This window comes from Lampris incognitus, chromosome 9 (genome assembly GCF_029633865.1).
Source record: "Lampris incognitus isolate fLamInc1 chromosome 9, fLamInc1.hap2, whole genome shotgun sequence".
Taxonomy (NCBI): Eukaryota; Metazoa; Chordata; class Actinopteri; order Lampriformes; family Lampridae; genus Lampris; species Lampris incognitus.
The window spans coordinates 18,191,822-18,219,310 of NC_079219.1; the positions used below are offsets into that span (position 1 = coordinate 18,191,822).

The window sequence follows — 27,489 nt, forward strand, 5'->3', positions numbered from 1 at the left end:
TGTAAGAAGATACTGCAAGCTGTGGGATAAAATACTTGTTTATCCTTTCTTACATCGGAGTCCCGTGGACGGTTTCTCCTTCCAACGCACACGAGTGGAGTCCGGGCAGTGGTTGAACTTCGACCCCCACGTCCGTAAGAAACACCGCTCCCGCTGGAGGACTGGACGGTTGTCGAAGGGTTTGAATCCAAAATAAATGGCAAGGTGGGCCAAATAGAGTCCTGTGTGTCCCCGCTCCTTCCTTGATAATGATGATGATGATGAGAGACTGAGGGCCCCCCACAACACCTGGGGCCCCACACAACTAGAACACAACACAGAGCTACTGATGAGAGTGACGGGCATGCAGCAGGCTGACCAGCATAGAACAGCATAGGACTGCCCCCGTTACACCAGCAGCCAGGAGAGACAGCGGAGATGTACATCCGGACATTGTATGAGCTGTCTGAACACTGAGTTTGGGGACAAGAGGGATGAACATATCAGAGATCGTCTGGTAGTGGGCACAAAAGACAAGGTGCTCTCCCGTCAGTTCCAGCTCACAGCGGACCTTACTCTGGTGAAAGTCATTGAACAAGTGCGCCAGGCGGAGGCAATAACAAAGCAGCTCAGCCTCCAAGCTAACCAACCAGAGGCCCAGCTGGCTAACGTCAATGTTGTCCGACGGCGGGACGGACGCCAAAACAAAAAGGGCGGACAGCGTCATGGTGGCAGCAGACCTGCAACCAACAAAGTAGATGAATGCGGGAGGTGCGGCAAGACGCAGCACACCGATGAGCGGAAGTGTCCTGCAACGAACAGTAAGTGCAACAAGTGTCATAAAAAGGGACATTGGGAGCGTGTATGTCACTCTAAAGCGGTGAGAGAAGTCACTGAAGAGGTTAAACAGCTGTACTTTCTGGGAGAAGTTGGCAAAGAGAGCAGTCAGGAAGATTGGACTGTTAGTTTAACAATAAGTGATGTACCAATAACCTTTAAAATTGACACGGGGGCTGACGCTACTGTTATCAACCAAGGGACATTTAAAAAGCTGAAGCCAAACATAAAACTGGGACCTCCTGACACATGCTTCATAAGCCCAGGTGGAAACATCAGCTGCATAGGACAGTTTCAAGCCACAACCAACTACAAGGAGAAACGGTACTCCTTTCCAGTGTATGTGATCAAGGGGAGAGGCAGCTGTCTGCTGAGTCGTCCAGAGGCAGTGGAGATGGGTCTAGTGAAGCGGATGAATGAGGTCAGTGGAGTTTTCGGTTCAAGTGGACTGCTGAAAACAGACCCAGTGAAAATAGCTCTGGTGGAGGGTGCCCAGCCATACGCGGTGCATACAGCCAGACGGATACCGCTGCCACTTGTACCACTGGTTAAGAAAGAACTGCAGCGCATGGAAAATGAGGGAATTATTGAAAAAGTGACTCAGCCCACAGAATGGTGCGCCGCTATGGTGCCGGTGCTGAAACCGAACAAGAAAGAGGTTCGCTGCTGCGCTGACCTCAGGAGGCTGAATCGAGCGGTGAAACGTGAGAAATACGTGCTGCCCACTATGGAGGAAATAATGCCAAGGCTCGCAGGGTCAAAGTTCTTCACAACGTTGGATGCAGCAAGTGGGTTTTACCAGATCCCCTTGCATGAAGACAGCAGGGGGCTCACCACTTTCATCACCCCATTTGGGAGGTATGCTTTCTGCCGCCTTCCATTTGGTATAACGACTGCTCCAGAGATTTTCCAGAGAAAGATGGCGGAAACTCTGACCGGGCTAGAGGGCACAGAGGTGTACATGGATGACATCCTTATACATGGAGAGACTGAGGAAATCCATGACCGGCGCCTAGCAGAGGCGCTGGGGGTCATTGAAACAGCAGGTCTCAAACTGAACCAAGCGAAATGCAAGTTCAAACAGAAACAAGTCCGCTTCCTTGGTCATATCATCAACGAGGCAGGCATCAGACCTGACCCGGACAAAGTGGCCGGAATAGAGAACTTTCCTCAGCCCCAGAACGTGACGGAACTCAAGAGGTTCCTCGGGATGGTGAACTATTTGGCAAAATACGTCCCAGAGCTGTCCACTGTAGGTCAGCCGCTTTATGGACTGCTTAAAGCAACGACAGAGTGGCAGTGGGGACCTGCACAGAACACAGCATTCCAAGACCTTAAAGCAGCACTCGCCACCGCCCCGGTACTCACCTTTTATGACGTCACTAAGGCTACGGTGGTGTCAGCAGATGCCAGCAGCTACGGGCTGGGAGGCGTTCTGCTCCAGCAGCACAGGGAACACTGGAAGCCCGTGGCCTACTGCTCCCGACGGCTGAGTGATGCAGAGACAAGGTACGCACAGATCGAGAAAGAGTGCTTAGCCAGCGTCTGGGCATGTGAAAGGTTCGAGAAGTACTTGTTTGGGCTTGACAATTTCAGACTTGTCACCGATCATAAACCACTAGTGCCTCTCATGAACAGCAAAGACTTGGATAATGTGCCCATTAGGTGCCAGAGACTGTTAATGAGGCTGATGCGTTTCAATGCAGTGGCTGAATACGCACCAGGCAAAACTTTAGCTGTGGCTGATGCACTCTCCAGAGGCCCAGAGCAGTGCTACGGAGATGGTGCTTCTCATGATGATGTTGCAGCGCACATTGATGCCATCGTGTGCCAGGTGCCTGCCACACCTCAAAGGATGCAGGAGATAAAACAGAGCACGGATGGGGATCTGCAGCTCCAGACAGTGTTGGGCTTCATCAGACACGGCTGGCCTGAGTATGTCGATAAAGTGCCGGAGACAGTCAGAGACTTTTATCAGGTGAGAGGGGAGTTATCTGAGGTAGATGGTTTAGTCATCAGAGGCAGTCGTATCGTCATTCCCACAGAGATGAGGGAGGTGATCTTAGACAGAATACACGACGGGCACCAGGGGATAGTTAAGTGCAGAGAGAGAGCTAGCCAGTCAGTGTGGTGGCCCAAAATGACAGAGCACATTACAACAAAGATACAGCAATGTCAATTCTGCAGAGAACACAAGAACACACAGAGAAAAGAGCCTTTAATGTCAAGTGAGCTCCCATCCAGACCATGGCAGAAAGTTGGCATAGACCTGTGTGAGTACAAAAAGCAAAACTACTTGATAGTGTCTGACTATTATTCCAGGTTTTTGGAGATTCTAAATCTACCAACAACTACTAGCAGTCAGGTTGTAGCAAGGCTGAAGGCTACATTTGCACGTTTTGGTATCCCTGAAATTGTAGTTAGTGATAATGGGCCACAGCTAGTTTCAGAAGAGATGAGGAGGTTCAGTGAGGATTATGATTTCATCCATGTGACTTCAAGCCCACACTACCCCCAGAGTAATGGACAGGCAGAGAGGGCTGTTCAGATAGCCAAAAGCATATTAAGGCAGGAAGACCCTCTCCTCGCCCTGTTGACATACAGAGCTACACCCTCTTCTTCCACTGGAGCCAGTCCAGCGGAATTGCTCATGGGTAGGAGACTCAGAACCACCTTACCCACATTGCAGCATAACCTGAAACCGGCCTGGCCTAAAGAGGAACTGATCAAAACCGCTGACGCCGCAGCCAAATCGAGGCAGGCTTTCTACTACAACCGCAGGAACGGCGTGCGGACACTGCGCCCACTGAACTCGGGTGACGCAGTACTCACCAAACTTGATGGACAGAGAACATGGACAATGCCAGCAGTTGTTCACATTCAGAGCTCCACTCCCAGATCCTACATAGTGGAGACAGCTCAAGGTGAACATTACAGAAGGAACAGGCGCCACCTGTTGGCCACACCTAAAACACTCACCTTTGTCAGCAGGGATCCTGACCATGTCACTCCAGGGGAGAATGGAAACACGGATGAGTCCCGAGCAGCAGAAATGCCAACTTCCACACCATATGTTACTCGCTCTGGCAGGGTGAGCAAGCCAGCAATCCGGCTGGATTTGTGAGGCGTATGGACTTGTGTACTGTGGGGGATTTTTTATTTTTTTTTGTGAAAAGGGGGGTGATATACAGGTTAGAAAATCATCTTAGAGGGGGAGATGTAATGAATGAAAGGTCACGTGTTTAACTTGACCTACTCACGGGTGTACGTGCAGTGCGTGTGACGTATACAGGAAGTTAGAAGCGCATGTTATGAAGGTTGTATGTCGGATGAACGCTAGTAAAAGCTACACAGTTAAGAACCTACGAAGTCGGCTCGTTCTTGAATTATTCTTATGTCAGTAAGACAAGGCGTCTACGGACATTACAAGAGGTGTCTCAGTACACTTAAGAGGATCAAATCATTCCTCCGAAGTACTATGGGACAGGATAGGCTGGACGCCCTGGCTATGCTGTCTGTTGAGCGGGACTTCATCCAGAAATCACCGGACTTCAGTGACGTGGCGATGAACCTGTTTGCGCCCCAGAAAGGTCGTCGATGAGAGCGTCTCTTCAAATAAGGTAGGCCCAAGCCTATAGACCTCTTAAAAGACCATCAGACACGTTTAGCTTTCCTGTCTACATATTGCTTGCCTCTCTTCTATTTTTGCTGTGCTTACCAGATTGTTTTATTCGGGATATGTTTGGCACAATGTGTTGCAAAACAGTTGTGATAAAAACACTTGAAGTGTTTATTGGCAGCCGTTTCAGTTGGGACACGTTTTGTTGTGCATCCTTAGGTGAGCCCTTTTCTGACACTGTAGGCTACATGATTCTGCATCCTGTTCTGTCGTGTAGCATATGCCATCATTCTTGCATATGATGTTCTTGTTAAAAATGGCATGTGCTGATGTGTACAGAGAAAAGTGTGTGTGTGTGTGTGTGTGTGTGTGTGTGTGTGTGTGTGTGTGTGTGTGTGTGAGAGAGAGTTTTTTGGCATCGGGCCATTCTTATACTTCTCTATAGTGTTGTTGTAGAGCACTTGCTATAACAAGGTAGTTGCTGCAAACAATAATTAGATGTGAAAGAAGACAAAGCTTTTAGTGTAAATGGGAAATTGTTTGCCCTCTGACAGCTGGGTAGCAGCTGCTCTGCTCACACAAATGCACAAACTCAAGCGCTGACAGCATACACACGCAAACCCATGTCTGACAGCATACACACGCCTGGCAGCATACACACGCAAACATGCCTGACAAGCATGCTGTACTCTACTGTATTCATGTGTGGATGTGTGTTTCTCTCTCTCACATACACACTCACACACATCCAAATAACACACAAACAAACATGAACACACACACACACAGCCCTAGGCCCAGGCAATAATAAGCCAACCCACATACCCATTTGAGGACTCAAAAGGGAGTGTGAGGTGGGGTAAAGCTTTTAGGACAGCACCATTAGTTTTCTTTTAGTCGCTGGAGGGGTTTCCACCTCTATAACTGTGTTGGTTTTCCTCCCCTAGCCCCTACTTAACAAACAGACATGCCTTGCCCGCTGCTGTTATATCTTTAAATGCACGGTTCACAGTGACATGATACCCATTGTATTGTGAAAGTGTATGGAGCTTAGTTCCACAGTGCATTTTAAAAGATGTTTTTTGAGCGTTTCCTTGGTTAAACCTGAATCGACCATGAGATAATACTTCAGGCTCATGTGTGACGTCTAATAATTATAATAATAATACACATTTTATTTAAAGGTGCCTTTCATGACACTCAAGCTCACCTTACATCAAATACAGTAAAACAAAGCAGTAAAAAACTTAAGTGCAATCAACTCACACAATGAGCAATAGAGCATGCATCAGCAGGAGAAGAAAAAAGATAAATTTAATGCTGTTAAAGTGAGTATGCTAGTTTAAAAAGGTAGAGTTTTAAGAGCAGTTTTGAATTCTGTAATTGAGTCCAGTAAACAGGGGACAGGGATGGAATTGCAGAGTTTGGGTGTAGTAAAGGAGAAAGGCCTGGCACCCATTGCGCTGAGGTTGATGGCTGGTAGTGCCAATAAACCTGCTGGTGAAGACTGCAGGGAGCGAGATGTAGTGTAACTCTGGAGGAGGTCTGTGAGATAAACTGGATAGATTATTAAGAGCTCGAATGTTAATGACAACATTTTAAATTAATCTGCTGTGACACAGGAGGCCAGTGTAATTGAATCAGCAGGGGAGATACATGTTCAGTGGACTTTGAACCTGTCCGTGCTGCACAATTCTGGATGAGTTGAAGTCGGTGAATAAGTTTGCTGGGGATGCCTGCCAAGATCACATTGCAGGAGTCAATGCGTGATGTGACCAAAGCATTGACTAAAACGTCCATGGTGTGTTGTGTTAAAACGGGGAGTAGTCTGGAGATGTTTCACAGATTCGAAAAAGGCAATCCGGGAAACTGTTTATATGACTGGAAAAGGAAAGGGTGCTAACTCTGCTAGTTAAATCAGCTGTTTTTAAATCAGCTGTTTTTAAATCTAGGATAACACCAAGGTTCTTAGCCTGAGCGGAGACAGGTATGGTGGCTCCAGCAACGGGGAGTGAGCAAATTTTAGTTTTTGAGAGTGTAGATTTAGTGCCTATGAGGAGTAGCTCAGTTTTACTACTGTTGAATTTCAGATAATTGTTAGTCATCCATATCTGTATATCATGGAGACAAGCAGTGAGGGCACTGGAGGTGAGAGAGGAAGTGGGCTTGGTGAACAAATAAAGCTTTGTATCAGAAGCATAGCAGTGGAAATGGATAGCATAGTGACAGAAGATTTTGCCAAGAAGGAAAAGGTAAATAATAAACAGGAGTGGCCCCAACACTGAACGCTGTGGAACTCCACGAGGAACTATCAAACTTTCTGACTGGTAATTCTGAATTTGTAAAAAATGTGTCCTGTCTGTAAGGTAAGAACCAAACCACTGGTACACAGTGCCCCCAACTCCAGTTCTAGCCAGATGATCCATGTGGAGCTGATGGGACATAGTATCAAAGGCTGTGGTGAGGTCAGGGAGGATGAGGATGGAGAGTAGACCAGAGTCAGCTGCACGAAGGCGGTCATTAGTGAGCTTAACCAGGGCTGTTTCTGTGATGTGTTTGGGGCGAAAGCCATATTGGAATTATACAAAGAGATTATTGTTATCAGGGTAGATCTGGAGCTGAGAGGCAACTACCCTCTCAAGGATATTGGTAATGAATGGTAAATTGGAAATAGGTCAGTAGTTGTTTTGGTCAGTATAATCTAAATTATTTTTTTTCAGAGTTGGTCTGATTATGGCAACCTTCAGTAAAGGGAGGACTGTACCAGTTGTCAGAGAGGAGTTGATAGTGAAGGTTATCAGGGAGATGATAAAGGGCAGGTATGTTTTAACTAGGGTCGTGGGGATTGGATCCAGGTGACACGTGGAAGTGCTAAATTTAGTAATAAATTCAGAAACGTGATTTTCAGTTGGAAGACTGAAGTCACATAGGACAGTGGATGGGGACAGTTTCATGGCGCTTACTGATGGTGAGTCAATCTGCATGATGTTAGCAGAGACTAGCTGCTCATGAATGGTACTACTTTTGGAGTTGAAAAACTTCAAAAAAGCAGAGTATTGTTCATTAGAAAGGTTACTGTTCATATTGGTTTCAGCTGGATTTAGTAACCTTTTAATTGTGGCAAAGAGAGTTCCAGTATTCCCTTCAACTGTACTGATGATATTTGCATAATAGGATGTTTTAACTGTTGAAAGAGCATTTTTGTAATGGAGTATATGATCCGAATACATTTTTTTGTGAACAGCAAGTCCAGTCTTGTTTCAAAGCCTCTCAAGGCGCTGACCTATAGCTTTGACCTGACATAATTCAGGTGTGTACCAGGGAGCAGTATGGGCAAATGAGACAGCCCCTGTTTTCAGGGAGGCTAAAGTATCAAGTGTAGAAGATAAAATATTATTGTAGTAGTCCATGAGATCAGGGAGTGAGTCGGTGGAAGCAGGAATGGGGTTCAAGGCAATTAAACTGCTGAGATCATCTGGATTAACATATCTAATGTTGTGGTATGATATGGCATGATGCAGCCTTGATTTACCGAGCAGTAGGTTGGTGTTGAATAACACAGCTTTATGTCAAAGATGGTAGGTCAGCAGAGATGATGTTACATGGTGCAATGCCGGAACAGCAAACTAAGTCAAGGATATGACCCTTGGTGTGGGTTGTAAAGTTGACATTTTGCGTTAGATCAAAGCAATCTAACGTTGCTTTAAAATCTTTATGAACATATTTTCAGTGTTATCAAAATGAACATTTAAATCTCCTATTAGGATTATATTTGGATACATTGCATTAAGGGTGGTTAAAATTGTTGAGCATTCAGTGATAAAAATATCCGATACCTTAGGTGGTCTGTACAGAGCAACAATAATGATGCGTGTAGGTCCATAGAGCTTAACAGCCAGCAGTTCAAAGGAAGAATTATCAGGGGGAGAGAGTGGCATTTGTTTTATATTATTGCGATAGATCAGCGCAAGGCTGCCTCCTCTGCCCGAAGACCGAGGTTTGGATATGTAAACAAATCCTGGTGGACTTGCTGAATTTAGCTGTAGAAAGTCATTCTGTTACTGCCAGGTTTCTGTCAGACATAAATGGTCAAGTTTGTGCTCTGTGATGAAGTCATTGACCAGAGGTTCTTTGTGGGTAATAGAACAGATATTGTAGAGGGCAAACTTATGACAGGTTGTGTGCGTATAAACAACTGATTTAACTAGCAGAGTTAGCACACTGTGGTCTACATGCCATCTCTTTAGCTCTATGGAAGTATTGAAACCCAGAGTATCAGAGATTAATGATCACAATGCAAGTAATATCTAATGGAGAATAAAAGCAATAAATCCTCCCTTGGGCAAGACTGACAAAAAGGCCCACATATGAAAAACAGATATAATGCCCTTGAAATGGTGCAGTACATTACTGTCAATGTCAAAGTACATTGTTGTCCCTTGCTGCTGGTAAGTCATATTATTTCTGTCAGTGTTGACTTCCAAAGTTAAAGAAGTTTGAATCAGTTCATCTCAAGACAGCGTTTATTGACAGATATGTTTCATCACTCATCTAAGTGACCTCTTCAGTCTAAACTGACTGCAGGTATCCCCACCCTTTATAAACAATACAGTTGCATAACGACCGAAACCAACGACCAGTTTCATATGGAAATATGGGTGTGACCATTAACTAGAGTTACAATCGCCATGTGTACTATTCACAGAGGATTTGGGAATGTTTGCAATCACAGCATTGTAAGATGGTGACAGATGTACTCTAATCCCCCCCCGTTCAGGGATGGTCATTCCCTCGTCACATAGATGGCCTCTTTGACTCCCCATTCAAACCAGTGTTCCTCCCTATCAAGGATGTGCACATCCCCATCCATGAAAGAATGGCACTGGCCTGTAGATGGATGTAGACTGCGGAGTCCTTGCCTGATGTGTTGGCTCTCCTGTGTTGTGCCATTCTCTTTGTAATGGAACGGTTTCCTTTATTTTTAGAGCTTCCCTACCACTAGGGGCATATATCCATTATCTTGAGTCTTTTGCCTTCTAGTGGCATAGATAAGTACCGCAGTTTCAGCTACTTCCTTTTCCTGTGACAACAAGAAAATGGTGTGACAACACGGCAATATTCATGCTCCATCATTAGCCATCACCTAGTTTCTACCCCTTTGAGTGGCAATATCTGTAAGTAAAGCTATTATCCATCATTGCTAGAATCTTTATTTTGAAGTATTTTTTTACTTATTTGCTACAGTTTGTATAATTTTGGTAACATGTATGACAGCACATTTTAATGATGGCATTCAGGCTATACTTTTGATGCTAGCGTAAATAGTGTTCAATGCTATACCTGGTTAGTTACAACTTACATTTTATTCCTGCAAAGAAAATGTTAGTTTTATACTTACCTTTGTTTCCTGAAAAATAGAGGATTAGTTATCCTTACTGTAACTCTAGATTGCGTAAGCTGTTTTGTATTGTATACTGATGTATGCTTTTCTGTATGTTTATTTTCAGTTTCACACTTCTTGTTATTAAATCCCGTCCATATACAACACTGATCTGTTCCTTGGAGGATATGATGCAAGGGAGAGTTTAGCTGGCTGTAAAACCTAATATAGGACAAGAGTCACATTGGGTGTAGCAGTACAGTAAAAAGATAGCACTCTGTGAGGGACATCAACTAGCTGTCGGACTCAGCTAGAGGTCTGTATCTGACAAAGCCTTTTCAAGTCAAGCACTCATCGACATTGTTACGTTCCCCATTAAAGGTCCAGGGGATGAGGGGAAGTAACAAAGAAAATAAAAGTGTCCCGGGGGAATAAGAAAGGTGGGAGTCAGAACCAGGTGTAAAAACATAGCTTTATTAACAAAAACGAACCTTCAGTCAAAATATAGAATAAACAGGCAACTAAAGATGCTGGCTCTTAACTAACCAGGCTTTAACAAAACAAACTCAGACCAAAAAGAAAGAAACGAACACCAACACAGGTTTCACCCTCCTCCTCAAGGAGTATAGAGTCCTGACACAAGAGCTTGCTCTCTGGTTGACAACGATGGCCCACTGGCCGTTTCTTTCTTTCTCTCTCTCTCTCTCTCTCTCTCTCTCTCTCTCTCTCTCTCTCTCTCTCTCTCTCTCTCTCTCTCTTCTCTTTCTCTCTCCCTCCCCCTGGCTGCCAAGAATGGCCCACTGGCCCTGTTGGGCGTCTCTCTCCGAGTTATATACCCAGCTGATGAGCAATTGGGGTCACCTGGGCTCAATCAGCAGTTTCACAGGAGGCGGGGCATTACCTGGAGAGAGAAAATTAGACATGCGGCACTAGGGCCGTAACAGACATAATGGAACATTTAGAGGCTCAAGGTCAAGACCGCGAGGAGAATAAATCACTCTCCTCTCACTCCTTAAAGTCCTCAAAATCTTCAAGAAAGCTGAGTGTTAGATCCTCAGCAGGATCTTCAAAAAGATCGTCTGCATCAGCTAGAGCCAGTATGGCAGCAGCACTAGCACTGGCTGAAGCACAGGCTGCTAAAGCCAGAGCAGCCTACGCTGATCAAGAAATGAACATTAAATTAGAGAAAGCTCGCATAGAAGCTAATGCAAATGTTGAAAAGGTCCGCTTAGATGTAACTGTTGATGCACTTCAAGCCAAGAAAGAAGCTGACACTTTCATGGCCAAAGCAGAGGTAATGCAGTCTACTGCTGTTCAGCTTATTGCAGATCGAAGTGAAGAGTTAGAGTTCTTGCCCATCCAAGTAAAGCCAGAGCAGAAAGTGAGTGAGTACATAAATAAACACTCAAGCAACTACACTGAGCTCACGCAAAGACAGAAAGACATGTCCACTCAGCATAATGACGTCACCGCTCAGCAAAAACAAGTGAAACCTTCACCAGAGTTAACATCTTACTTCAGCGATTCAAATCAGTACCACTCGTCACCACCAGAGGGCAGTAAACCGGCGCTGCAAAGAGATACACTTCAACAATGTCTTTCCTACAGCGAGCACAACCACAGTGGAGGTGTAACCCAAACCTTGCACCTACTGACAACACCACCAGTGACCTCGCCAGGTTCCTAGCAAAGAGCCAGCTGGTAACTGGAGGACTGACTAAGTATGATGACAAGCCGGAGAATTATCTCAGCTGGAAGGTTACCTTTCAGAGTACCATTGCAGACCTTGGTCTTACTGCCAGTGAAGAAGTAAACTTGCTCATCAAGTGGCTGGGCCCAGAGTCCTCAGAACATGCTAGAAGGGTCAAAGCAGTCAACATACGTCATCCATCTGTTGGTCTAGGTATGATCTGGACAAGACTCGACGAATGCTATGGTTCAACAGAGGCAATAGAAAGAGCCTTGTTCTCTAGAATAGAGAACTTCCCAAAGCTCTCCAGCAAAGAAACTCACAAGCTCCGCGAGCTATCAGACTTGCTGTCAGAACTGTCAGCTGCAAAGCTAGGTGAATATTTACCTGGTTTATGTTACCTCGACACAGCCAGGGGAGTAGGTCCAATTGTGGAGAAGCTACCCTTTCACCTCCAAGAAAAGTGGACAACGGTTGGGTCGGCATTTAAAGAGGAGCATAGAGTGGCCTTCCCCCTTTCTCTGTCTTTTCGGAGTTTGTGCAGAAAGAGGCCAGAGCAAGGAATGACCCAAGCTTTACAACAGCTTCTATCTTCTCTGTCAGCTTCAAGAAAGAAAAACCCATGGGTAATTACAACAGAAACCCATCAGTTACAGTGCACAAGACAGACGTGTCAGCAGAGGTAACCACGAAAGTAGCAAGAGCAGTTGAAGATCTAAACAGACAATGTCCTATACATCACAAGTCGCACCCACTGAAAAGATGTAGAGGTTTCAGGATGATGCTGCTTGAAGACAGAAAGCAGTTCATCAAAGACAATAACATCTGTTACCGTTGCCTTGCATCCACCAGTCACCAGGCAAAGGACTATAATGTCACCATCAGGTGTGTGGAGTGTGAGAGTGAGAGGCACTTGGCAGCTCTTCACCCTGGCCCAGCACCACAGACAACCGAGCCCCTCTCTGCCCCTAAACAGCATGGCAGGGAGGAAACAAGCTCATCAAAGCTGGATGTTACAGCAACGTGTACAAAGGTATGTGGAAATGGATTTACAGGAAAATCCTGCTCGAAGATTTTCCTTGTGCATGTCTTCCTTGAAGGTCGGCAACATAAAAGCAAGAAGATGTACACAATTGTGGATGACCAAAGTAATCTGTCCCTTGCAAAGACTGAGTTTTTTGACATGTTTGACATTCAAAGCACAGTTGAACCATACACTGTGAAGACCTGTGCTGGCGTAGTAGAAACATCAGGTAGAAGAGCTTGCAGCTACACAATAGAGTCAGTAGATGTGAAAATGAGTTTTCCTCTCCCTATGCTCATTGAGTGTAATGCTATTCCTAACAACAGGGAAGAAATACCCACTCCTGAAGCTGCACTACACCACCGCCATCTGCGGTCAATAGCTGCTGAGATACTGCCCCTAGACCTAGATGCAGACATCCTCCTGCTCATTGGACGGAACCTTCTGAGAGCTCACAAGGTGAGAAAGCAGCTCAGTGGCAGAGACAATGACCCATACACACAGAAGTTCGACCTGGGCTGGGTTATCATAGGCGATGTGTGCCTCGGCAGTGCTCACAAGCCAACTAAAGTGAGTGCTCTAAAAATGCATGTATTCGATAATGGACGCCCAAGCCTTCTCACCCCCTGTGACAGCCGCATCAATATGAAGGAGAACTTCAATCTGAGTTACTCGAAAGCCACTCCCCATCAACTTCAAGCTTCAAGCCCATACTCGAGACCCACTGAAGAAAGTTGAGGAGAGACAGTCTTTCGCTGCACTGATGACGACAACCAGCTTGCACCATCTGTCGAAGACATGCTCTTTCTGAAGAAGATCGAAGGAGTCTTCAAAGATGAAACTAACAGCTGGGTCGCCTCATTACTCTTTCACAGCCCCAGACATCTACTCCCAGACAACAGACCCTATGCCTACAAGCGGCTTATGTTTCTTCGATGCCAGCTGGACAAGAAGGAAGACTTGAGAGCACACTTTGTCGAGTTCATGCAGAAAATGCTCGATAACAATCATACAGCGCTGGCAACACCTTCTGACAAAGCTAAAGAGAGATGGTATCTTCCCACTTTCGGTGTCTACCAGCCACAGAAGCCTGGTAAAATTTGTGTGGTGTTTGACTCGAGTGCACAGTTTAATGGAGTGTCTCTCAATGACATGCTGCTTTCGGGGCCAGACCGCAACAACACACTTTTGGGTGTGCTTTTCCACTTCCGAAAGGAACCTGTTGCTGTCACAGCAGACATAGACCAAATGTTCTACTGTTTTGTTGTTCAGGAAGATCACCGAGATTTTCTTCGCTTTCTCTGGTATCAGGACAATAACCTCAGCAAAGATGGAGTAGTCAGGAAAGTGGAGGTCAAGCTTACCCGTCACAAGACTACTAAGACTTTCTCCAGACCCATCTCAGAGTGTATTCTTCTCTTGTCTCCAGAAGATTAGATAATATAAATGTTTATTTATTGTGGCATTTTAAATAATTCCAGACGGGGAGTGTAATGGAACGGTTTGCGTTATTTTTAGAGCCTGCATAGATAAGTACTGCAGTTTCAGCTACTTCCTTTTCCTGTGACAAGAAAATGGTGTGACAACAATATTCATGCTCCATCATTAGCCATCACCTAGTTTCTACCCCTTTTGAGTGGCAATATCTGCAAGTAAAGCTATTATCCATCATTGCTAGAATCTTTATTTTGAAGTATTTTTTACATATTTGCTACAGTTTGTATAATTTTGGTAACATGTATGACAGCACATTTTAATGATGGCATTCAGAAAGAAATGACAAAATTCTGAAACCAAACACAACAGACAACAAAGAACTCATTACTTGTCATCCATTTTATTTTCTGAGCAGCACATCATATCAAAATTAAGATTTAAGGTACTTCAAACATTTTTGATACAGATGAATGCAATACTGGCCAAAGGTAGGCAATGGCTGATAATATTACTGTAGCTACATTGTCAGGCCACTCTTTCTGTCCTTTGAAATAATATGTCCACTGGCAAATAAGTTAGCAAAGCCACAAAAAATAATGCAGCATTCCTCTTCAGCTGGGGAAAAAAACATTCTGAGTGATTCTTTCCATTGCCCACAGTGTGCACAAGAACACAATGATGTGTACATTCAAAGTACAGTCAAGATGTAAAGTCAATCATGTACGTACTAGGACAACGATACCTCGAACAGTTGATAATAGAGACCAATAAAATATAGATTGTTTTTTGTTTAATACTCTCTGTAGAGACATTCATGCTTATTCATGCCAATCATATTCAGTATCTAATAAATGAGCAGCAGTAGTGCTCTATGATGACCCAACATTCACAGCATACTGTCCATATTACACTACATGTATGTCAATAGCAAAATGACTTTTATCTTTGCTCACCCAAAACACTTAGGCTGCTGACTGTGCAACAGATGTGCACCTATTGTGTGCAGGTGTTTACATCAAAATAGAGTGTACAATCGATGCACAGTGGGTGCATGCAGGCCATTACCATATCTAAATACATTTCTGTAATTAAGGATTAGGCTTGACACCCAGACAGAGGGCCAGCTCATTTTTCTGGATCTTTCCATCTTTGTTGACATCGCAGTGGCCTAGTAGAACAGCCCGCAGCTTGTCCAGCTCCGCACCTGTGAGACTTGGCTGCAGAGAAAGGGGGGGGGGTGCAGAAAGAGAAGGAAAGGGGGAATTGAGTATTGGAGTGAATTAGTGTGGGTTGTATAATAAAAGTAATAGCCAGTACAGACAATTTGCCTGTCTTTTCAGCATGTTCTTTGAACATGTTGTGGGTGGAAAATTGCTGGCCATAGTGTGTGAGGAGATAAAATGTTATCCCACATCTTTACAGATTTTCAAGGTCAAGATTTTCAAGGGGAAATAATATTCTGCCTCCAGTCTCCCCCGATTTCTCCTCTGTTTGACAGAACTGTCCTTTAGTGAATTGTAGTTTACAGCCCTCACCTACCCTCGCTGTGTGTCATCAGGAGAAATAACAGCTGTCCTCCCACATGCAAGGACAAGTACAAATGCAAGCAACCTCAGATTCAACATCATGTCAGCATTCATCCAATTGGGGCTGTTTCACAACTACTGCAAAGGCTACTCAAGTCACGGGCAACACAACGTATCAGGATAAACTGACAGCATCATAGTAGCTTACCCTGACCAGCTCCATCATGTCTTTAACAAAGCCATCCACCTCAGGACCCTCCAATGCTCCTGTCTTACTCTAAAAAACACACCAAAGAAAACATAGCATTGGAAAGAAAGAATAAACGGGATTCTTGTGGGAAATATGCATGTAGTTTACAGTACAGTTGTATCAATTTTACTACTATAGCTAATACAATTTTGGATGATTCACAAAAACATCTCTCTAAAATTATAGGAAACAGAATTGTCCATCTACTGTTACATATGGTTTGGCCTCAATCTATCATCCCAAATGGAGTAATATTTAGGCAGGTACGATGATGACTTCAAGCATGTGTTCACTTAATGCAGCCATGTCCTGCATATCAAAGTCTCTTACCCTTGGGACAAAGTCTCATAAAAATTATTTTGGCTTTATGATTTGAACAAGCCTTGCGAAGCAAGCATAAATCCTGCACACTTAGCTCAGTTTGCTATAAAAAAGCAATACATGTTGGCTGGCTTTGAAAGATTAGATTTGGACACCCACCAGGGATTTGTGCCTCAATACAAATAATAAGAAGCAAGGATCGATTGACAGTGGATGCACTGTACTTGGACTGATGACTAATAGGTCACCAGTTCATCACAAAGGCTTACACCTATGAGCAATGTAGAGACTCCAGTTCACCCAATATGTGGACAGTTGAGGGAAACTCATGTAAACATGGGGAGAACATGCAAACTATACACAGATGGGCTGGCATTGAATGCAGGACCCCCTTTGCTGAGGTGACACTCTTAACTTCAGCCACCCTGATGTCCTCAGACAACTCCTACAATATACAATTATATAGACACAGAAATTAATATTATCATGCAAATTAGACAGTTTTAACAGCGATTCTTAATAAGTGTGATCAACTCATATCCACAGATGCTTGGCGAGTGAGCCTACAACAATTAATTTATCAACACCAGAGAGTGACAACATAATGGGCACTTCATTTCATTATGTTTCATTATAGGGATAAGGCTAATTAAAATGACCTTCCTGCCCATCAGCACTGGCATTCAAATGCAAGCAGTTACACGTTTAGGAAGACTCAAATGAATGCACACATGCAAGCATTTGCACGTGTGTGTATACACACACACACACACACACACACACACACACACACACAACACAACACAAAATACGGACAAAACGCGAAACAAAAACACACCCAGGCACACACTCAAATTCTGAGGACACTTTTTTCATCCTGTAAAATAAATAAGCAGTGATATCCTTGAATATCCTGGCACTAGATAAGAAGGGATGGAGTTTTTATCCTCCACAACCAAACAAATTTGGGTAACCCTTCCTTTTACAGCCCCCTAATTACTAAGTATTTCCCCTGGTAAATTAAAAAAAAATATATATATATATATATATATATATATATATATATATATATATTTGGGCAAGTAAATACAGATAAACTACAGCTGAAATACTAAGAAAAAAACTCCACTATTAACCTCTGCAGGAACAATTTTCCTTATCGTTTGCCTGTAAAGCACTTTGATAAGGTGCTATACAAATAGATTGCCTTGCCTTGCCTCTAGTGTTAAGGTATATCTTCTTAAATACTGGGTACGTTTCTGCAGATGTTTTTACAATGTGCTCAATAAGTAAGTTAAAACTGTACTGTAAAATTAAGCCTTGTTTCCAAAAGGGACAAAAGGCTCCGCAGCTTGAAATCTACTAGCAAACGGAGGTTAGAACTGGATCCTCATTCAATTCTTACATATAATCCTTGCAGGTTGACTTGACTGGGCTCTTCATTGCCTCCATCAGCGTAAATAGTTGTTAGCAGAAGAACCACATGTGTGGGCATAAGAATGTCAATCATTCACATATATTTTGGCATCATCAGAGAATTACCAGTTTCTGGGCAAATGTACATACTACAATGAGTAGTAGTAATAATATTACTAATAATGAACTGATGGCACGGTGGCCCAGTGGTTAGCGCGGTCGCCTCACAGCAAGAAGGTCCTGGGTTCGAACCTCCGGGGTTGTCCAACCTTGAGGGTCATCCTCTGTGTGGAGTTTGTATGTTATCCCTGTGTCTGCTGTGGGTTTTCTCCAGGTGCTCCGGTTTCCCCCACCAACAAAAGAAGCATGCATGTTAGGGTTTATACTCCTGTCTGTGCCACCTGACCAAGGCAATGGGAAAAGAAATGGAGTTGGTCCCCGGACGCTGCATGAAGGCAGCAGCCCACTGCTCCTAGCTACACAGATCACAGCTAAGATGGGTTCATTTGCAGTAACTGAATTTCCCCAAGGGGATTAATAAAGGAAACTTAAATAGTATATTTGGATATTGCTTCCTTGTGATATGTAGTATTTTATATCTGGCTAATGTGACCAGGGAGATTGTAACCAACAGACTTTATTATTCATTTAAAATATTATTGGCTGGTAGTAAAAGAAGCCATTACTAGAAGATGGTACGAAGTTTAGCCCCTGACTCAAAAACAATGGTTTGATGTAATCTGTGAGATTTTAGTCATGGAAAAATTAACACACATGTTAAGGATAAAAGCACAATTTGAGGAAAAATTAGGAAAGGTGGTTAAAATTTACATCTCGACAATAAGACGGTAACAATATGAAGGTTATATAATAATAGCAGAAGGAATGTGAATGTTTAACAAGTTTTATAAAATAACTGTTTGCTAGCTTTTTGTGTGCATTTGTGAAACTCCATAATAATTAAAGTGGTCAAAAAAAGGGAAATCCTTGCAGAATTACTGCCGTGATGAAGTCGATCATTTGATACCGGAATAAAATAGGTTGGCTATAATGAGATCGAATCTGCGTCTGTCCCCCAGTGCAGCACTTACAACGTCGTAATGGGCAAAGATCTTCTCAAAGTCTCTCTTCCTCTCCACTTTGCTGGAGGCCTGAGGACATGGAAGAGAGAGGGAGAGGGTTATGGAGAGAGATTGGGAGAGGACAACGCCAAAGAAAACAGGATAATGTCTGCAGAAGGGAGGAAAAGGGGGAGAAAGGGCAGACCACAGGAGGGAGGATATGAAGAGGACAGGGCAAGAAATGGAAATCAAAACTATGCTAAGCACTCCTCTTACAGTTCCCCATGTGTCACATTATATAGGGCACCAGGTTTTTGAATTGCATGTGAAAGGAAGTAACCAGTTATTAATGATGTAATGGGAACCAACAATACTCTTTCTTGTCCCTCTGTATTTGGTCATTGAAAATGTAATATTGCTACAAGTACATGTTGTAACATCATGGTCATAGTGTAACCGAAAAGGAAATAGCCATCTAAGAAAAGAAAGCGTGAGAATTTGCAAAGGCCATGAGAACCAACAGTTAATTAGAAATTTGCCTTCATTGTGGCCATTTGGCACAGAAGAAATCTCAGAATCTTCTTCTTCTGGCTTGTTCTCTGTTTCGCAGGGGTCACCACAGCGGATTTTACAGTTTCCATCAGTACCCTGTGAGGGCACAGCACCAATGGTGGTCGTTGTTAACCCGGGCCTCAAACGATCCGGTATGGTTTTGTCAATCCGCATAATGGTTTGGCAAAATTTTACATTGGATGCCCTTCCTCAAACAACCACTAACCCTATGGACGGGGGAACAGGTAAAGCACTGGATGCTATCCCAGTACTCATGGACTTGTGCCCATGCTTGAAGAAATCTCAGAATACATACAGTAAGTAATTCCATCATATCTGTAAGACTCCCCCCAGTATTTAAGAGAACTTGGCAGAAAACCAAAGTGCCAGACTATTACTAATTCTCTGCACCATGTCACTTCATCACCTCTTACTTTGCCAGTACAAGATCAGCTATGTTATTTGGTTTGGAGACGGTGGCACTGACGAAAAGACAGGAGGCAGAGCTGGAGATGGCAGAGTTGAAGATGCTAAGATTTTCATTGGGGGTGATGAAGAAGGACAGGATTGGGAATGATTATATTACAGGGACAGCTCAGTTTGGATGGTTTGGAGACAAACTAAGAGAGGCAAGACTGCGATGGCTTGGACATGTGTGGAGGAGAGATGCTGGGTATATTGGGAGAAGGATGCTGAATATGGAGCTTCCAGGGGAGAGGAAAAGAGGAAGGCTAAAGAGGAGGTTTATGGGTATGGTGAGGGAGGACATGCAGGTGGCTGGTGTGACAGAGGAAGATGCAGAGGACAGGAAGAAATGGAAGAGCAGCCGAAAGAAGTAGTAGTAGATTTTGCCTGTATAAATCAATCCTTGTGTATATGTCTGAAGATTGTTGTGTTGTCGTGTTGTTATTTTATGTTAAGTACACTGTGAGAACAACGACACCGGAGTAAAATTCTGTGTGTGCAAACGTACATGGCCAATAAAATCTGATTCTGATGTGCATATAAATTCTATAGTCTCTATGACAAGTCTTACTAATACAGCACCTTGCTGGGGAAAAAAAAGGTTAGTCCTCTGTGGTGTATTGATAAATGTTCTATCATTCACTGTGGATACGGAACTACTTATTGTTTACATGTTGTTGACCTGATGTAACCCCGCCCAGAAAGGATATAAATATTAGGTGCAAAAGCGCCAAAACTCAGAACTGCGCTCTCTAATGCCTTGACAGTCAGGTGGACATGTACAGCCGAGAGATATGAATAAAAGCTCCTTTACATAAAGTCATCTCCGGGTACTTTGTCCATAAGAACACAACATCCTCATCTATAGGTAAGCATTAACCTCAATTCAAAGAAACGGCACTATAAAACCCGGGCTATTGCTATCATATACCATCGGTACCTACAGGGTCGTTCCTTGCACTGACCGGTAAAAGAGGTGTTTATTAGCCCACTTTCCAAAGAAATATAAAGACCGTTAAAAGAATAATAGAAAAGCTTTAACTAAATTGACATGAGCTTTCACAGATGGCAACATAATAACTTGGTGAACTCACATCCATGTGGAACTGAAGCAGGAAATTTTCTTCAAGAGCCAAAATTCTGAAAGAAAAGAAACATGTCACGCAGGCCCACCATGAGTACATTCGCTGTGAAAGAGACATTTGACATATTAGGTATTGGTATGCTGAATGTTTTATTGATTTGTCCCCTCTTGGGATGCAGTTTAATGGGTAATGCTAATCCTGAACAGTTGGAATGAGACATTCCCGGTTTGAGCAATGGTCACAACAAGGTCATGCTGCACTTTGAACATGAAATCAATATACTTGCATCTCTTTTTTCCCTCCTTTTCTCCTCCAATTGTACTTGGCCAATTACCGTACTCTTCTGAGCTGTCCTGGTTACTGCTGCACCCCCTCTACCTATCCGGGGAGGTCTGCAGACTACCACGTGCCTCCTCCAATACATGTGGGGTCACCATCCGCTTCTTTTCACCTGACAGTGAGGAGTTTCACCAGGGGGATGTAGCGTGTGGGAGGATAACGCGATCCCCCCCCCCAAACAGGCGTCCCGACTGATCAGAGGAGGCGCTAGTGCAACGACCAGGACACATACCCACATCCGGCTTCCCACCCACAGGCGCAGCCAATTGTGTCTGTAGGGACGCCTGAACAAGCCAGAGGTAACACGGGGATTCAAAACGGCGATCCCCATGTTGGTAGGCAATGGAATAGACCACCGTGCTACCCAGACACCTATTGGCATCTTTTTGTGTACAGTCCTTGGAGTCAATTACTATTTAGGATAATTCATTTCATATGTACCCATGCCACATTTTTTTACATTGTTTGAGTTTGACTGAACATCCGCTTGAATTGTACTACTAACCCCAGTCAGACACTATCAAACGGACAATTATTGAGTTTGTAACAAACCTATAATGAATGTCTTTATGCATGCTCAATAATCCAGGTAAGAAAATCAAAGAAGGTTGAATTAGTTCATCTGGATACAATGTTTATTGACATTAGTTTCATCACTCAACTAAGTGACCTCTTATATAAACCTATAATGAATATGTTGTATTTTATTGGCTTACTTACTTAACCTGCCTCACTCTTGACACATATTTTTGTTCCCCCTTTATACTTACCCAATGCAATCTGTAAGAAAGAAAATGTCCCTTTTGTTCTGGTTCTGTAATGTGAGTTAGTTGACAGCTTTGTTGTTTCTGTTAGCTGGAAATGTCCCTGTTCTGCAACACACATGCCATTCCTCTTTGTATCTATGATTGGCCTCAGACGTCCTCATACTGAAACCTGGCTTAGCAGGCTATAAAATTTCGTCAGTGGGAGGACTATGGGCATTAACATTACTTCCACACAATTGTACTTTTGAAGAAGAAAAATAAAACAGTCATCACTGGCACAGACAAGCTTGTAAAATGATCTAATAAAGTTGCTCAAAAAGACACCCTTCTAATCCTCTAAAAGGCCTGAGAAAAATCTACAGAGATATAGATGGATGGAAGTATCAATATGAGCCCATGTAAACATGACTACATTCCAGCCTTCTTATTTTCCTGCAATCAAAGAAGGTTGAATCAGTTCATCTGGATGCAACATTTATTGACAGATACATTTCATCACTCAACTAAAAGACATCTTCAGACAGCAGAAGTGATCGATGTGGCAATCCCGAGTGATGGCAACATCAGAAAGAAAGAGCATGAGAAGCTAAAAAAATACCAAGGGCTGAGGGAAGAACTAGATCAGATGTGGAAAGTGAAATCCACAATAGTCCCAGTGGTAATAGGAGCACTAGGGGCTGTGACCCCAACACTGGGAGAGTGGCTCCAGCAGATTTCAGGAACACCATCTGAGGTCTCTGTCCAGAAGAGTGCAGTCCTAGGAACAGCTAAGATACTGCGCAGAACCCTCAAACTCCCAGGCCTCTGGTAGAGGACCCGAGGTTGAGGAGGACACACACCACCCGACAAAGGGGATTTATGTGTGTGTGTGTGTGTGTGTATATATATATTTATATTCCACTCATTTGTTGAGCACTTTTTTCAACACCATTGAGTTTCCAAAACAAAAAAAACACACACACACATATATATATATATATATATAATCTAGTAATTCAAGTACATTTTTAATGAGACAGTACAAGCCTGTTTCATGCCATAAGCAATTATCAGCTAATGATTGCTTATGGCATGAAACAGGCTTGTACTGTCTCATAAAGAATTTACTTGAATCACTGGATTATTTTGCTCCTTATTTGTTGAGCACTTTCCCTATCGTTGAGTGTTTCTTTTAAAAAGTTTATATATATATATATATATATATATATCCATCCATCCATTATCCCATTATCCAATCCGCTTATCCTGCTATGTATATAATATATAATATTATATGTGTGTATACACTATACAGACCCCAAGAGGAGAGGGGCTATATGAAGCGAATGTGGGAACTGTGGACCAGTAGGAGACCTACTTCCACACTGACTCAGAGGCAGCTAGTGGTTCAATGCTCAAACATCAATAGAAGGAAGCTACTGTCATGAATTGAGATGGAGAAGCTCCAACAAGATGACCATACAGTTCAGCACCCTGAATGGCCACTCAGATGCATGAAGACAGATCCCAACCAGCTGAAACAATCCTACCAGCCATGACAGCTGAAGCTACTGAGCTTCAAATGAGAATCATGGCCAGACTAAAGACAGCCAACCCCCGGGCATGGCTTCCACAACTCGGTGACAAAGTACCATCACAAAAAAAACCTGCTTGCGGATGTGAACACAGCCTTACACAACTGAAGAGGTGTGATGAAACGTATCTGTCAATAAACATTGTATCCAGATGAACTGATTTAACCTTTTTTGATTTTCTTACCTGGATTATTGAGCATGCATAAAGATATTTTCCTGAAAGTATTCAAATGTCCATTATCATCAGCACAAACCATTATTATTTGATCACCAAAGAATAAAGTGCAGGTTGCAAAAAGTACCTGGCCAAGTCATTCAGATCCAAACGACCATCTTTATTTTTGTCAAAGATTTTCATCTGCAAGAAAAAAGAGAATGATTGAAATGCACAAAAACAGCTGCAATCACAGTAGAGTGCTTCTTCCACCTGTCACTACTGTTTTAAAGTGAGTGTCATCCATCTCATGGTTATTTCTCCATGCCACATTCGGCCCTAGAGCCGCCCCATCACACCAAGTTTATCCAGAGTAAGCGTTATTCTATTTCTTTTTTTTTCTTTCTTTTTTTTGGACCCCCCCCCCCCCAGTTGTATCCGGCTAATTGCCCCACTCTTCCGAGCTGTCTCGGTCACTGCTCCCCTCTGCCGATTCAGGGAGGGCTGCAGACTACCAAATGCCTCCTCCAATCCATATGGAGTTGCCAGCCGCTTCTTTTCACCTGACAGTGAGGAGTTTCACCAGGGGGACGTAGCGCATGGGAGGATCACGCTGTTCCCCCTCCCCCCTGAACAGACGCCCCAACCGACCAGAGGAAGCGCTAGTGCAGCAACCAGGACCACATACCCACATCTGGCTTCCCACCTGTGGACACGGCCAATTGTGTCTGTAGGTACGCCCGATCAAGCCGGCGGTAACACGGGGATTCAAACCGCCGATCCCTTTGTTGGTAAGTAACGGAGTAGACCGCTATGCCACCCGGATGCCCTCGTTATTCTATTCCAAAGGGAAATTTATTAAATAGAAGGTTTAGCTCATCCGAAGCTGAAAGAATCAGCTATAGTTTTCAGTGGTCATCAAATATGTCTCAGACATTTGAGAAAGTGGAAATTGTTGCAGCCATCTGTTTCTCTTTTACCTTTGACGGCTGTGGCAACAGCTATTGTCTGTTAAAGACCTTGTCAAAATGATAGCTGAATAACAGGTTCAATTTTGAGTTAAGGTCTTTTTTACTTTGTAGCCAAGTACGTTTTGTTGCGGCTGGGTTATGAATTTGGTAGGGTGCTGCTCAGCATAAAGACGACAAAGCAAACATATCCAACTGATTCAACAGTTTGGGATGGGTTTTATTCATCTTGAATTACAAACATGGCGTCCCAAAAATGATCCGTGTATGCTGAATGAACTGGATAAAACGATTTCTTATGCTGTCCATTTGTTCACCACTATACTGCATACAGCTCAGTGCCAGACTGTAACTGTAGAAGTGGGAGAGATTAACTTCCTTATTTTCGGTTCGTTCCATCCAAAATGCACATACAAGTCATTTGCTCATTTCATTTTTACTGTTGCCATGTGCAAATCCAAAAATCTCGATCCTAAACCATGCTTTAAAAAATTAATAACTAAAATCTCTTCAAAAATTGATTTTAACATGATCCTTAAGCTCAGCCTTACTCCATTGTGGTCCCTGTTTAAAATCAGTGGACTCATTACACATTAAAGAGCAGCTAAACCCTCGACTGTTTATTCAGTTTGCTGACATCTTCAGGTTAAAAACAATGTACAGGTAAAAAGAAATGCCAGGTTGGTCTCGGTACACTATGATTAGCATAGCATGATAAAAATAGCTGCAGATAATAACAATAATGGGTCTGTATGATTTAGATGTGTCAAAGGACCAGCATTGACGGAACTAGTGACAATTGTTTGTGCTGGCTCTCTGTCCGTCAATGCTGATGTACGTTCACCTAAATCAAACATTGTTATTATCTGCAGCTGTGTTCCTCCTGCTATGCTTATACCAGAGTACCAAGACCAGCCTGGCATGCTTTTAACCTTTAAAACATGTTTTTTAACCTGTAGGTGTCAGCAATCTCACCAAAATGTTCTAGGATTACTCTTTAAATTTACTCTTTTATATACTCTATTATATTATGTGTGGTTTGTCTCTCTTTATGTTGTATGTGTGTTTGCAGATGACAAAATCATCACTTTTAATAGCTAGTGGTGTGTGTGTGTGGGGGGGCTGGTATTACTACCATAGCATCTGTGTATTCCTCCATTTTGGCCAACGATACTTCCTTGTGGTGCTGCTGGAGCAGGTCTCCCAGGAAAGCCTGGCAGAGAGGACAGAATACAATGCAGACAGAAAGAAAATCTATTGCATGACAAAATACATGCTGACATACAGAATTTACCAAAAATCATATTGTCCAAAGATTTTTCTCTTACAGTTTCATATGCCACACTGGCATCCATCTTGTTTATATATCAATTAGGAAATAAACCCCCCTTACTTGTCATAGTATTTAGGTATCGCCTGAGGTACATAACAGAGCGCTGACTTCAGGGATACATTTGTGTACTGCTACTACTAATTTCAGCTACTCCCATTAGGGATTACCACAGCGGAACATCCATTTCTATCTCTTCCTGTACTCTGCATCTTCCTCTGTCACACAAGCCACCTGCATGTCCTCCCTCACCACATCCATAAACCTCCTCTTTGGCCTTCCTCTTTTCCTCTTGACTGGCAGCTCCATATTCAGCATCCTTCTCCCAATATACCCAGCATCTCTCCTCCAACCATGTACAAACCATCTCAATCTCGCCTCTCTTGCTTTGTCTCCAGACCGTCCAACCTGAGCTGTCCCTCCAATATACTTGTTCCTTATCCTGTCTTTCTTCGTCACTCCCAATGAAAATCTTAGCATCTGCAATGCTGCCACCTCCAGCTCTACCTCCTGTCTTTTCATCAGTGCCACTGTCTTCAAACAATATAACATAGCTGGTCTCACTACCATCTTGTAAACCTTCCCTTTAACTCTTGCTGGTACCCTTCTGTCACACATCATTCCTGACACTCTTCTCCACCCACTCCACCCTGCCTGTACGCTCTTCTTCACCTCTCCTCTGCACTCCCTGTTACTTTAAACAGTTGACCCCAAGCATTTAACTCATCCACCTTCATCATCTCTACTCCTTGCATCCTCACCATTCACCTGTGTGTTGTGTACGAGGTGATAAAAGTAGACTGAAATCACAAAATGCATGCATCCCACTGGTTTAAATTAACATGAGCTTACAACCTTACCCTTAGCTCCTGAGCACTTATGTAGCCGCTGCAGTCGACATCATACTTCCTCCATATCTATGTTGGGCAAAAGAGGCTGAAGAGTTATTGACTGTTTAATCCAACCCAGTTTCAGGTCATTCTTATGATAACTTATTTACATTTCTTAAAAATTAACCTACTTTATTCTGTGGCTATGGCTAGTGAACTGATATTTTGGTGCTTTATGGAAAATTTGGGATTTAGAAAGTGACACATACAAAATAAAAATTCTATTGTGCTTGTGAAAATGGAGGACAGGAAGAGAACAGCAGCTTGAATAGGGACATTGAAAATTCCCATTGAGTTTGCCATCCTATACTCTGTTCAAGCTTTAGATATGAACCTGCCAGTTCTTGGTCACAGTTTTCAGTTGAAGGACTCCTTCACTTTATGTGTGCGTCATAATGTTGAGGTCTTTGGGGGGGAGGGGGGGACACAAAAGATTTTTCAGTCTTTTTTTCCCGTGTCACAAACAAGGAAAAGAGGAAAGGCTTAACACAAGAAAACCCTAAACACTACTCCTTGTCTGTCATGTTGACCTGACTAATTGGGGAGAGGTGAATGTGAAATGTCATCTATGGTTTAACTGTCATAGCTGCAAGACTATCCTAACGGTAATCCACCGGTTCAGATTTTAATCTAGATTTTCTGTGGGTACAAAATAAAAGCACTATGTCAGAGTTTAAGAAACCAGGAAGTAGGGGCATCCGGGTAGTGTAGCAGTCTATTCCGTTGCCTACCAACACGGGGATCGTAGGTTCGAATCCCCGTGTTGCCTCCGGCTTGGTCAGGCGTCCCTACAGACACAATTGGCTGTGTCTGCGGGTGGGAATC

At 43.3% G+C, this 27,489-nt stretch overlaps 1 protein-coding gene across 1 annotated transcript in view; it reads right to left on the bottom strand.

Annotated features, from left to right (window-relative positions):
- Positions 1-14,369: 14,369 nt before the first annotated feature.
- scgn (secretagogin, EF-hand calcium binding protein) overlaps positions 14,370-27,489 on the bottom strand; it is a 28,556-nt gene continuing 15,436 nt past the window's right edge. Inside the window, exons 5-11 of the mRNA XM_056286658.1 lie at positions 26,635-26,691; positions 25,580-25,657; positions 23,625-23,680; positions 20,652-20,697; positions 18,571-18,630; positions 15,701-15,769; positions 14,370-15,183 (exon numbers count right to left, since the gene is read on the bottom strand). Of these exons, the coding sequence (XP_056142633.1) occupies positions 15,055-15,183; positions 15,701-15,769; positions 18,571-18,630; positions 20,652-20,697; positions 23,625-23,680; positions 25,580-25,657; positions 26,635-26,691 (495 nt within the window). The 3' untranslated portion in view covers positions 14,370-15,054. The remainder of the gene's footprint in view (positions 15,184-15,700; positions 15,770-18,570; positions 18,631-20,651; positions 20,698-23,624; positions 23,681-25,579; positions 25,658-26,634; positions 26,692-27,489) is intronic.